The sequence below is a fragment of the Sinohyriopsis cumingii genome, chromosome 10 (assembly GCF_028554795.1).
Source record: "Sinohyriopsis cumingii isolate HCF-2022 chromosome 10, ASM2855479v2, whole genome shotgun sequence".
In the NCBI taxonomy this organism is placed as follows: Eukaryota; Metazoa; Mollusca; class Bivalvia; order Unionida; family Unionidae; genus Sinohyriopsis; species Sinohyriopsis cumingii.
Window position 1 is genome coordinate 23,086,507 of NC_142970.1, and position 12,553 is coordinate 23,099,059.

General features: G+C 33.6%; 1 protein-coding gene across 3 annotated transcripts in view; it reads right to left on the reverse strand.

The window, feature by feature from the left end:
* LOC149789717 (oxysterol-binding protein-related protein 6-like) overlaps window positions 1-12,553 on the reverse strand; it is a 122,854-nt gene that overhangs the window by 14,389 nt on the left and 95,912 nt on the right. For all 3 annotated transcript variants that reach the window (XM_089971728.1, XM_089971729.1, XM_089971726.1), the window contains exons 22-24: window positions 8,828-8,954; window positions 8,319-8,429; window positions 63-5,842 (exon numbers count right to left, since the gene is read on the reverse strand). In XM_089971728.1, the coding sequence (XP_089827854.1) occupies window positions 5,737-5,842; window positions 8,319-8,429; window positions 8,828-8,954 (344 nt within the window). In that variant the 3' untranslated portion in view covers window positions 63-5,736. The remainder of the gene's footprint in view (window positions 1-62; window positions 5,843-8,318; window positions 8,430-8,827; window positions 8,955-12,553) is intronic.

Below are 12,553 nucleotides of genomic sequence, written 5' to 3' on the forward strand. Positions count from 1 at the left end.
ATGGCAGTGATCCAGAACGGTGAGCGCTTTAGACCACTCGGCCACTCAGGGTCCCATATGACCTTGGTGTCACAATCAAATGGTTGAGCAAGTATCTCACAGATCTGTAGCATGAATTGGCTTAGCTTCATAATTATTAATCCAGAGTTTGAAGAAAATCAATCATTGGGTGAAGGAACTGTGACAATGATCCCAAGGTTAAAGTGGTGAGCAAGAGTGATTCGTCCAAAGAATGAAGAAAATTTAGCAATGGGTTTCAGATATACAGCAAATAAGGAAACCTAAGCACAAATGTTTTGACTGACCTTGACCTTATGGTAATGGAGAAGAATGAGCATGTTTCACAATGAATGTCAGATTCCTTAAGATTAATGCCAATTATAATGACAATCTATCAAGGAATTTGGAAATATAAGGAAATGAAAAAGCTTTAGCCAAAACATGAATGCAAATTTTCTACGACTATGACCTTGAGAATAGGGTAATCAGTCAAAGAATGAACTGTCATATGTTTTTAATGATTTTTATCTTGCATTGTGAGAATCAAAATGTTTGTAAATCTGTGTAAATGAACAATTTTAACTCATTAAATCCAAGTGCCACCATTAGCTGTGATGAGGCTGTACCCTATTTCTGAGTTCTGTAGCATCAAGGTCATATAACATGTGTGATATTGCAGACAAGTAGACAGATGTAGCTCTAAAATGGAACCAAATAATCTGGACTTTCTACTTGCATTACAAAATACATAATTTCTGAAACCTGATTTTTTTATACAACTAAACTTTGCCACTTGCCAGAACCCATAATTTAACGTCCAGGTTTTAGATTTTTAGTCTCGTGTTCCTTCAGAAATATCCTCAACAAAATTCAGTCTGTGTTTCCAAAGTTGTGTTTTTCTTTGGTTTCTTTGTGCATATATGATGGTAGATTTTAGTAATTCAGACAAAGAATACAAATACAATAAAATGTCATCTTGCAGTTCATTTGCTATCATTTACTGCAGATGTATAATAGGTATCCATGATTTGTCCATTATTAGTTATGTTAGTTGTTGTTGTTGTAGAGTTTAACACCATTTTCCAGCACACGATAGGCTAGACATGGCGGCCACTATTAATGGTGGAGGAAGAATCCGGGAAATCCCCGGAAAGAACCACCGACCCTCAAGAAGCTACTGGCAAGCTTTCTCACATACCCACATTGGCCAAATCCTAGACTCAAACCCACGCAGACAGAGGTGAGATGGCAGTGATCCGTAACGGACAGCGCTTTAGACCACTCGGCCACTCAGGGCCCCAGTTATGTGTCATTTGATTAATGATAATTACCATAAATACTGACAATTTACTTGATGTTTCCTTGATTACTGACTTCCTTATCTTGTATGTTATTCTATTTCTGCATATGTTTATATCTTCTGCTTTTGACAATAATTATATCACTAAGAAGGCCATGTTTTCATTGATATTTGTTTCTCTTACTTGCAGGCTAACATTCTGAAATTTTGTCTGGCACAAAACAAAGACTAAAATAAATGTAATTTTCGATCTTATTCAAGTACATTACCTGGTCAATATGATATGTACGGAAGTCCACTATATTCATGTACATTACCTTATTTGTTTGATATGTTGAAGAAGTCCACTATATCAGAGTACAATAACTTATCTGCTTGATATGTTTAGGAAGTCCACTATATTTGAGTACATTACCTTATCTGCTTGATATGCTGAGGAAGTCCACTATATTTGAGTATATTACCTTATCTGTTTGATATGTTTAGGAAGTCCACTATATCAGAGTACAATAACTGATCTGCTTGATATGTTTAGGATGTCCACTACATTCATGTAGATTACCTTATCTGTTTGATATGTTGAAGAAGTCCACTATATCAGAGTACAATAACTTATCTGCTTTATATGTTTAGGAAGTCCACTATATTTGAGTACATTACCTTATCTGTTTGATATGTTGAAGAAGTCCACTATATTTGAGTACATTAACTGATCTGCTTGATATGTTTAGGAAGTCCACTATATTTGAGTACATTACCTTATCTGTTTGATATGTTGAGGAAGTCCACTATATTTTAGTATATTACCTTATCTGTTTTTGATATGTTGAGGAAGTCCACTATATTCAAGTACAATACCTGGTCTGTATGATATGTTTAGGAAGTCCACTATATTCATGTACATTAATTACCTTATTTGTTTTAATATGTTGAGGAAGTCCACTATATTCAAACATATTACCTTATCTGTTTGATATGTTGAGGAAGTCCACTATATTAAAACACAATACCTTATCTGTTTGATATATTTAGGAAGATCACTCTAATAATTAGCTAATTAAAAAATTTACCTTCTGCTAGTTATGTTTTTACATTTTATTCTTGGATAAAGGTTATTAACAGAAAAAATACAAAATATAACAATGCTATTAAAAACATGCCCATGATTACTTGATTAAAGTACGTATACCCCTATATTAATTATTTGGTTCAAATATGATTATCCCTACACTAATTACTGGTTTCCAACATGTACATCTCTAGAGCAGTTATTGGGGTGACACATGCATATTCTTAGAATAATTATTCAGTTTAAACCATTATATATCTATATTAAGCATTGGGGTCAAACATGAACGTAATCTTCCAACCAAATACATTAAGCTTTGGGGTCAAACATGAATGTAATCTTCCAACCAAATGCATTAAGCACTGGGGTCAAACACGAATGTGATCTTCCAACCAAATGCATAAAGCAAAACTAACAGACCCAAACATGTTCAGTAAGTCAATATTTTGGAAAAATGTAATGGATTTTCTCTCCATCTATTCCTCAATGTTTCCATCAGCAAACTGAAAATGACAGTCAAAAGGTAAACAATGTTTCTTGTTTAAAGGTACTCAGTATATTATTTATGATGGACATGTCTCAGACTTGCCAATGCCAACATGTCCTTCTCTTTAATGCAGTTGATTTATTTCCATACGTTAGACCAATTTTCAGTAAGGTGTAACAAAATATTATGTACCACTATTGTCAGTTTGGAAAACATGCATTTAAAAAAGATCAAAGGACATTCAAGACTGATGCAGCAATGTAACCATTATTTTCAACCAAAATGTTTGTGAAGTATATTCAGACCTTATTTAAGTCCAGTACAGTTTCACAAACTACAGTTTGAAACTCTAATGAGTCCAGGGATTCTTGCCACCTCTCAAGCTGACAAAGTTCTCAGCTTTTCTTTTTCAATTTCATGTGGCAATAACAATCATCTATCCTTTCATGAAACATACTCAAATGAACACATGATGCCCAATAAGTCAAATGTAAACTTCTTAACAGGCTTATTGACTCTATCGTCTTTAATAAGTGTAGCTTGTTGGATGCCATTTTAAATTTTTTTATAAACAACAGCTTGATAATGCAGATGTTTTGCATGAAATGTGTGCAGTTTAAAGCATCTGATGCACTGCTGTAAAGTCAGGCTGGTTCCCTGATCAACTTCAATGAACCTAATATGAAATCCATAACTGAATCAAACACAAGACAAGCCTGTATCTGGATTTTATGACAACAATTATATTTCCCTAATGTTTACTTGTATTATGTAAGTCCATACATGAAAGGTCCTTTTTGTAAGACTAACAGTTAAATTCTAAGTGTAGGCAGGTCTGATGTTTAACTAAAAATACTTTATAATTATTTGAATTTCCACATGTAATTAACAAAAGATGAACTATAAATTATCTTAGAAAAATGCAGAATCTCCAGATGTCTACAAAGATAAGGACCATTTTCAATCAACAGAATACAAATGAAGCATAAAGCATGCATGTGTGTGTATATATATATATATATATATGTTTTAACAGCTCATCAACACAATCTCAGCCAGACAGTGCCATTTTTAAGTTAACTTCCAAAACATGTAAAGATAAATATTACCGAATCCTATACTTGGATGATAATCAATTTGAAAATAAACAATAATGGTTAATTCTTGAAGATAAAGATAAAACTGACAGAATACAAAATTTTAACATCATATAAATACATCTTTCCTGGTTATAATATTATTAAATATCTATCTCCATATATTTTACATATAATCCTATAATTTATAAGTCTGTTTATATGACAGCAACTAAATTCAGTCAATGATGAGATAGCAAATACTAATTTAACAAGAGGTGAAGTGGACATCATTTTGTCAAGCCATAACTTTTGTTTACCAAGTATATTGACTTTAACACTGAGATAATTTAAGTGTGTTGATCGGCATACTGACAGCTGCAAAAAAGTAAACCAGTACATAGACATCAAAGTGATCATTACATTTAGTTTCTGTGACAAAATGCATCTTCAGTATTTACTATGTATAATGCAAACCATGCTATACTGATCGGATCTGCTGGGATCACACCTTAATATACTGGGTTTTGTGTGTATTCATTCTATGTAGGATATAACACTACGTATCATTTGACCTAGGTCAACAGTGTTCATTCCTGCATATGCATTAGTGTTAGGAATTCCCAATGGTGGATCTAAACTGGCCACACCCAGGTATACATTAGTGTTGGGATTTCCCAGTAATTTTGGATCTAAATTGTACACACCTGGGTATGCATTGGTGTTAGGAATTCCCAGTTAACCTGGGTCCACACTGTTCATATTTGGGCTCGTATTAGTGCTGGGAATCGGTTGAAATTTAATTAATTCATTATTACCAATCAACAATCAGTCTGAATTATATTGAGATAAGTTCTATATCTCTCCCATGTTCAACATAATTCATAATGGTTAAGTTACACATACCCAATAAAGTCAAACAATTTACAAATCTACCATGTTGGTACCTACATTTTACTAAGCAACAAAAGTCTAAATTAAATTGACATCATTGTTCACATATTTTTCATTTTCCTGGAAGATTCATCCCAGAAAGTCAAACTGTTAAAAACAGCTGCTAATATTTAATTATGGAAATTTATATTTAAATATTTGTTTGTTTGACTTACCTAACCAATATTTAATTGCAAATTGCAGCCATAGTAAAATGAAATTGCCTAGCAATCCCGTCTTTAACCAGACATTTTACGCTGTTGTTTAACAGAATGTATCACATACATCGGTCAGAAAGCTAAATCATCTTTGACAGCATTAAAGACAGAGATCTAGAAAGACACATATAAATAATTACCCTTTTTAATTTAACAGAAAGTGGTTTCCAAATTCATTGTAGTTTAAAATCGACTTGCATTCACATCTAAAAATTTAATAATTGTGACCTAATATTCACTTTCAAAGATCTAACAATTGTGACCTTGCATTTCTCATAGAAAAACAACTCCTACATTGATCAATATATAAAACAGATCAATAGCATAGTACAGAATTGTACATTCCATAATAATATACTGATTCCTTCATTACACTGCTCAATAAATTGGTCTTTAAAGCAATCTTTATTATAAAAAGCACGATAATCGCTGTACCCTGACTCCTCCATAAGGCTATGATACAATTTGTATGATAAATAAATATGATGAAATATAAACGTTCAGAACTTGAAAAAATATTCTAAAGTTACCACTTCCCCCTCTATGTCACATACAGAATGCCCTATTCCTTACATGAGGAATATTGCATTACATAACAAAGACATAAACAGTCTCATTCAGTTGTTCTATTGTATCACAGTGACACTTTGGCATTACCAGAGCTTTACAAATGTCATTTTCATAAAACCTGGATCCTTTTTCATCTCCCAATATTTTCCAATATATTCATATCTTTCGTGTCCGTCTTCACCAACTTTCCTGTAAAAAGAAAAATCAGGATTTGTACACATTCTTATACGTGCATGACCATTATATTCAAAACAATGGTGGAGTATTTCACTATCTTCCTCACATGACTTCTTTCTTGTGTCAAATGACATCAAAAGAGCCATTTTGCTTGCCTGTACAATGTCAAATGACATTAAGATAGCCATTTTACTTGCCTGTACAATGTCACATGACATTAAGATAGCCATTTTTACTTACTTGTACAATGTCAAATGACATCAAAATAGCCATCTTTACTTGCTTGTACAATGTCAAATGACATCAAAATGGCCATTTGTACAATGTCAGATGACATCATAATAGCTATTTGTACAATATCACATGACATCAAAATAGCCATTTTTACTTACTTGTACAATGTCACCATCTACATGACGTCATGACAATCTTCCATTATTCTATTGCTTTCAAATCAGTGCTTATCTGCACCAGTTTCAAGTCAAATAAAAACTTTCTGGATGCAAACCAAACACCTTACCGTTTATCTAAATAGGGCAATATTTTTCATCCATATTTGTCCCTTTAGTGCCTAATCTGCAGTGACTGCACAATTTATCACCTTTATAGCCAGGAGTGCAAGACAACAAATCTTTCTATATGTGTCCATGTTGGACTGGAAAATTCCACCCTTGATATAACAATCTTTCATTATGTATCAATGCTGGATTGGAAAATTCCACCCTTCGGATAACAGTTCTGTTATATTGGAAAATTCCTCCTTTAGGATAACCATCTATCATTATGCATCAAAATTCCACAGTCGGGATAACAACTGTGGTGGACTGGAAAATTCCATTCTTGGGATAGCAATTCTACATCAAATATTGGCAAAACATATTGTATGATGCATAATTTGTACCTACTGTGAAATGTTCTTATCCTAAAATGCATGCATATTAAGGACTATAAATCCTACATAGATTCATATTAAGGACTATAAGTCCTACACATATTCATATTATGGACTATAAATCCTACACATATGTATATTAAGGACTATAAATCCTACACATATTCATATTAAGGACTATAAATCCTACACAGATTCACATTAAGGACTATAAATCCTACACATATTCATATTACGGACTATAAATCCTACACATATGTATATTAAGGACTATAAATCCTACACAGATTCATATTAAGGACTATAAATCCTACACAGATTCATATCAAGACTATAAATCCTGAATATTGCCATACAGAAAGTATTGTGTGTAACTTATTAACTAAAGTCAATATCATATTTCAATTAAAATGAAAGAGCAAAATATGTCTCATTAGTTTTTTTTCCCTGATGTAACCATATCAATGTCTGAACAGGTAATATGAAAACTGCCATTTACCTGCGCACTTCAGTGACATGTATCATGTTCCATTTGTGAAAATCTATTATCTATTCTTACACTCAAATAATATGATCACATTGACAAAAGAAAGAAGAAAACAAAATATGTGACCAAAACCTTTGTTTCAAATTTCTAAATATTACCTTCAATCTGATTAATGTAAATCTACAGCAACAAAGCTACAGAAATACACAACTGTGATGTTATAAACTTCTTTGCAATGTTATAATCCATCTTGTGAATTTATAACCCATCTTTTGATGTCATAATCCACCTTGTGATGTTATAGTAATTCTTGTAATGTTATAATCAACCCTGTGATTCTATAACCCACCTTGTTATGTCATAATCCTCCTTGTGATGTTATAATCAACTCTGTCATTTTATAATACACCTTGTTATGTCATAATCCTCCTTGTGATGTTATAATCAACTCTGTCATTTTATAACACATCTTGTTATGTCACTAATCCTCCTTGTGATGTTATAATCAACTCTGTCATTTCATAACACACTTTGTTATGTCATAATCCTCCTTGTAATGTTATAATCAACTCTGTCATTTTATAACACACCTTGTTATGTCACTAATCCTCCTTGTGATGTTATAATCAACTCTGTCATTTTATAACCCACCTTGTTATATCATAATCCTCCTTGTAATGTTATAATCAACTGTCATTTTATAACACACTTTGTTATGTCATAATCCTCCTTGTAATGTTATAATCAACTCTGTCATTTTATAACACACCTTGTTATGTCATAATCCTCCTTGTGATGTTATAATCATCCCTGTGATGTTGAGCAAGAGAGATTTATTGAATTTTAGTTTTAGAATGGTAAATGAATCAATAACAATTTAATACAAATTAATGCAGTTTTTTTTCAGAATTTGAGGACAATACTGGTAGTTTATGCAGACTTCTTATACTGACTTATTCCAGTTCAAACTTTATCCACTTCAGTAAGATGTCCGCAAATACCTAAAATAAAACATGTTCCACTTCTTTTCCACCTCTTATTGCAAGATTTGATTTTTAAAAAATTGATGACAACAAGACTTGATGACAAAAAAAATTGATGATAATTACTTGAACCATCGTGACTGGTGGTTGGTTGCTTCCTTCCTCCGTTCTCTCTGCAAGTGCTCCACTCGTTTCTTCTCCTCCTCTGCTCCGTTAATATTTCCTTCCTCTAACAATCTTGATTATAAAAATGCATCAAAATAAACAGACTTTCATACAATTCTTCAGGATTTTATTTTAAAAAATTTTCAGACACCTTTTACTTCATTTTTGGGATATGATGGAATTAAACTAAGAATAATAATTGAAGAAAATTTTTAAGTACAGACATTTTCACACCTTTTAAGAAGTAAAAATATTTTGATAAAAACTTAAAATATAAAACTGGAGAAAGAAAAAGGAAATTTAAAAAAAAAAAATTTTAATGAAAAAATGGCTGAAATGAAGATATGGCTGCATAAAGTAGGCTTTCAATGGTTTCTCCTGAGGACAGATGACTCTGACGAGTTTAAACTACACAATAAATTGTAAAATCACCATGAGATGTAAGTAAAACTATCTAAACTATGGATTACCTTTGATCAGGTCGGAATCTTGAGTCTGTGGGTGGAAGTTGGCGAGATTCATCAGGCAGGATTTCATTCAGTTCTATTGCAAATCTTGTAAAGCCATAGTACAGTTCATGGTTATCTGGCATGGCCCCTGTTAAGAATGAAGACAACCTGAAGCTACTAGTAATAAATAATTAGAGCAACTTTAATGGCATGACGCTGCAAATTCCTCTACTTTTATATATTTTACTTGCTCTCCCAACCTTGGAGAGTGATCCTGGGGTCATAACCCAAAACTTGGACAGTGATCCTGGGGTCATAACCCAAAACTTTGGACAGTGATCCTTGGGTCATAACCCAAAACCTTGGACAGTGATCCTGGGCTCATAACCCAAAATACATTAACTCCACTTGTATTATGTCCAACACTAAATTAACAAAGAAATTACTAAAGCATGTGACATCATTAAACATTCTGCAGTTTAGTAACATGTAAAGCAGAAGTGACTTCACAGACATGAATGAAAATGGCCAATGCATACACTTTGTGTACAAATTAACCAGTAAGATATTTAAATTAGTTCCCACTGAAACATGTTTTTCACATTAGATTCAATACAAGTTCATCAAGTCACATTACCTCTATTGCAATTTCTGGTTTTCAAGAATGCCTGAAAATGCAGGACAAAATATTTAAATGTAATTCTGCCATTTCTATATGTATTCATTCCATAACAAGTAGTCTGTGGCAAAACAGAATCATACCCATGCTTTTCACAGTCATCACTAAATACACTTTGATTCAAATAAGTGTCCCTACCACCACCTCACGCAGATGGATCCAAACTCAAAAATCTTTGTGCACATTGTTTTACTACCCTTTGTTATATCCCCAAGTTTGAAGCCTCTACCTTGGGTCCGCCATAGAAAATCAGTCACCGAGATTGACAAGTGTCAGGAAAAAAATTAATCACTGTGATAAAGCCTGTTTATTGACAAGTGTCAGGAAAATTCAGTTAAAATATAATGCCTCAACATTGACAAGTATCAGGAAAAAACTCTGACAAAGAGATAATGCCTGCTTATTGACAAGTGTCAGGAAAAATTAGTTACTGAGATAATGCCTGCTTTTTGACATGGATCAGGAAAAACCAGTCACTGAGATAATGCCTGCTTATTGACAAGTGTCAAGAAAATCCAGTCACTGAGATAATGCCTGCTTATTGGCAAGTGTCAGGAAAACCAGTCTCTAAATTAATGCCCGCTCAATGACAAGTGTCAGGAAAAGTTAGAGGCTGAGTTCTGTATGGATATCAGCAGATTCCTACTGTCCTGAGTGGATGTACCATCCCGATCCACATGTTATGCTAATGTTGAAGACACATCGCCTAGCATGGTGTTAGGACAAGGAAACATTAATGTCAAAAACAGTGTCAAATCATTAAACAGAATCCTGTCACAAGCTTTAGCATCCTCTAGGATAGGGGTCTCAAACTCAAACCACCCTGATGGCCATATTTGGGCATTTTCGATGGTCCAAGGGCAGCACCACATGTATCTCTCATGACACCTTGTGATGCCAATTATTTTGCAGGCCACAGGATACGGCTTGGCATGCCACATGCAGTCTGTGGAATGCGTGTTTGAGACCCCTGATCTAGGACAACAAACATGTACACAATATTTGTTGTAACCCAGTCACCTTGCTAAAATATAACTGAAAGTATGTGGCTTCTATTCAAATAATTGCTACAAATTGTTACTGGAAATATCAAGATACCATGTCAGGTTGGGTCAGCTGCCTCAGTGTGCCATTTGGGAAAGACAAGTAGCTCACATTTCCTCAGTAACATATTGCCATTAACAAATGTGCCATTAAAACTGACCTTGTAAAAATAAAATGGTTTACATCTGCCATCTTAGATTTTTCAGAAATACTGCTCAAGTCTAATGTTGTAACAATGTTTGGCACATATCAAATGGGTTAATAATTTAAACATGAATTAATGGTAAATAAGCACAGAAATCTAATAAACATGTCACAGTTTATTTTTGTTACAAGACTTAAAATCTATTATCTGTGATTCATGGACCTGTGTGCATCGTGTTTTCATAATGAACTGTAAACTAAGATCTCTTTCTCCAACTTCATTATAATGCTAATTCTACACGTGGATGAATATGTGTAAACTGTACTGCTATTACTCAAGTTCAGGAGTTAATAGACGTTTGTTATAATCTGTTGTGTGATTCAGATAAATGTAAAGCACATCTGACACAAGGAATGTATCCAACAACTATGTAAATGGTTTGATAGGAATAAAATAGTCAAATGACAACATAAAATGTATGACTTAGCAATCAACTGTCAATGGCAACATAAAATGTATAAAACAATTATTTAGAGATCAATAGTCAAATGGGAAAATCAAAAGTATAAATCAGCTATAAATAATTAAATGGCACTATAAAATGTATAACTTAGCAATCAATCTCCATAAAAGTGAATCTAATGGTTAATCTCCATAAAAGTGGATTTAATGGTTGATCTCCATAAAAGTGGATTTAATGGCTGATCTCCACAAATGTGGATTTAATGGTTGATCTCCATAAAAGTGGATTTAATGGTTAATCTCCATAAAAGTGGATTTAATGGTTAATCTCCATAAAAGTGGATTTAATGGTTGATCTCCACAAATGTGGATTTAATGGTTGATCTCCATAAAAGTGGATTTAACACATTAACCCCTGGAGGTTTTTGTCGTTTTCGCCTGAAATTTGAGTAGGAAACACATTTTGAAAGCTATTTCTGAATAAACCCTCAACTTTCAGGTGATTTTCCAATAACATAATGCCTAGTTGTGTTAGAAACATCGTTTTTCATTGGCTATTTGGCTTGCGCATGTGCAGATGGGTAAAAGATGGAGTTCTTTTTTTTTTTAGCTTAATGGACCCATTATTTTTGTATGGAGAGCACTCTTTATTCCAAATGCCCATCTTATCCTACTTTTTTGCAAAGGTTCATCTGTCTGTTTGCAGTTCATACTAGTCTGCCTTAGATCTGAGACCAAACAGTCTAAAATCCAGACACTAAACTGGATTCTGACCACGGGCAAAGTTTGGGTGGAAAAAAATCTGGTCCAAAAAATGAGGTTTTTCCCTTTGTATTTTGTAGTGCAACTAGAACTTCCAGATTATTTGGTATCATTGTAGAGCTACATCTGTCTACCTTTTAAACTGCTGCTGTAGCTGTTATTGTTTCTTAAGTATGTCATACAAATACCAAACTACACTTTCCTTGAGTTTCGCTCATATAACTATGATGTCTGCAGTGAGACAGTTTATAGTGGTCTCTAGCACTGAAGCATCATGCTCCAGGCATGTAGCATATTGTCCCACCCAGTCACACAATCCTGACACCAGGTCAACCAGTCCTAACACTAACCTTTTAGTGCTGAGTGCCAAGTGAGGCAGATGCTATTACCATTTTTATAAGTCTTTGGTATGACTTGACCAGGGTTCAAATCCACGACCTCATGCATCCGAGGTGGAAGATCTAACCACTTGGCCACTGGAGCAGTCAGAAAACAATACTGAAAATCTTGAATCATCATCACAGTCGCTTAACATTGATATAACTGAAAAAAATGACTAAGAAGATTATGATTTGTGTTGTGGGTTTCACACCATTTCCTGTACATGATAGGATATACATGCTGATCATTATTTCTGTTGATGAGCCAAGACATG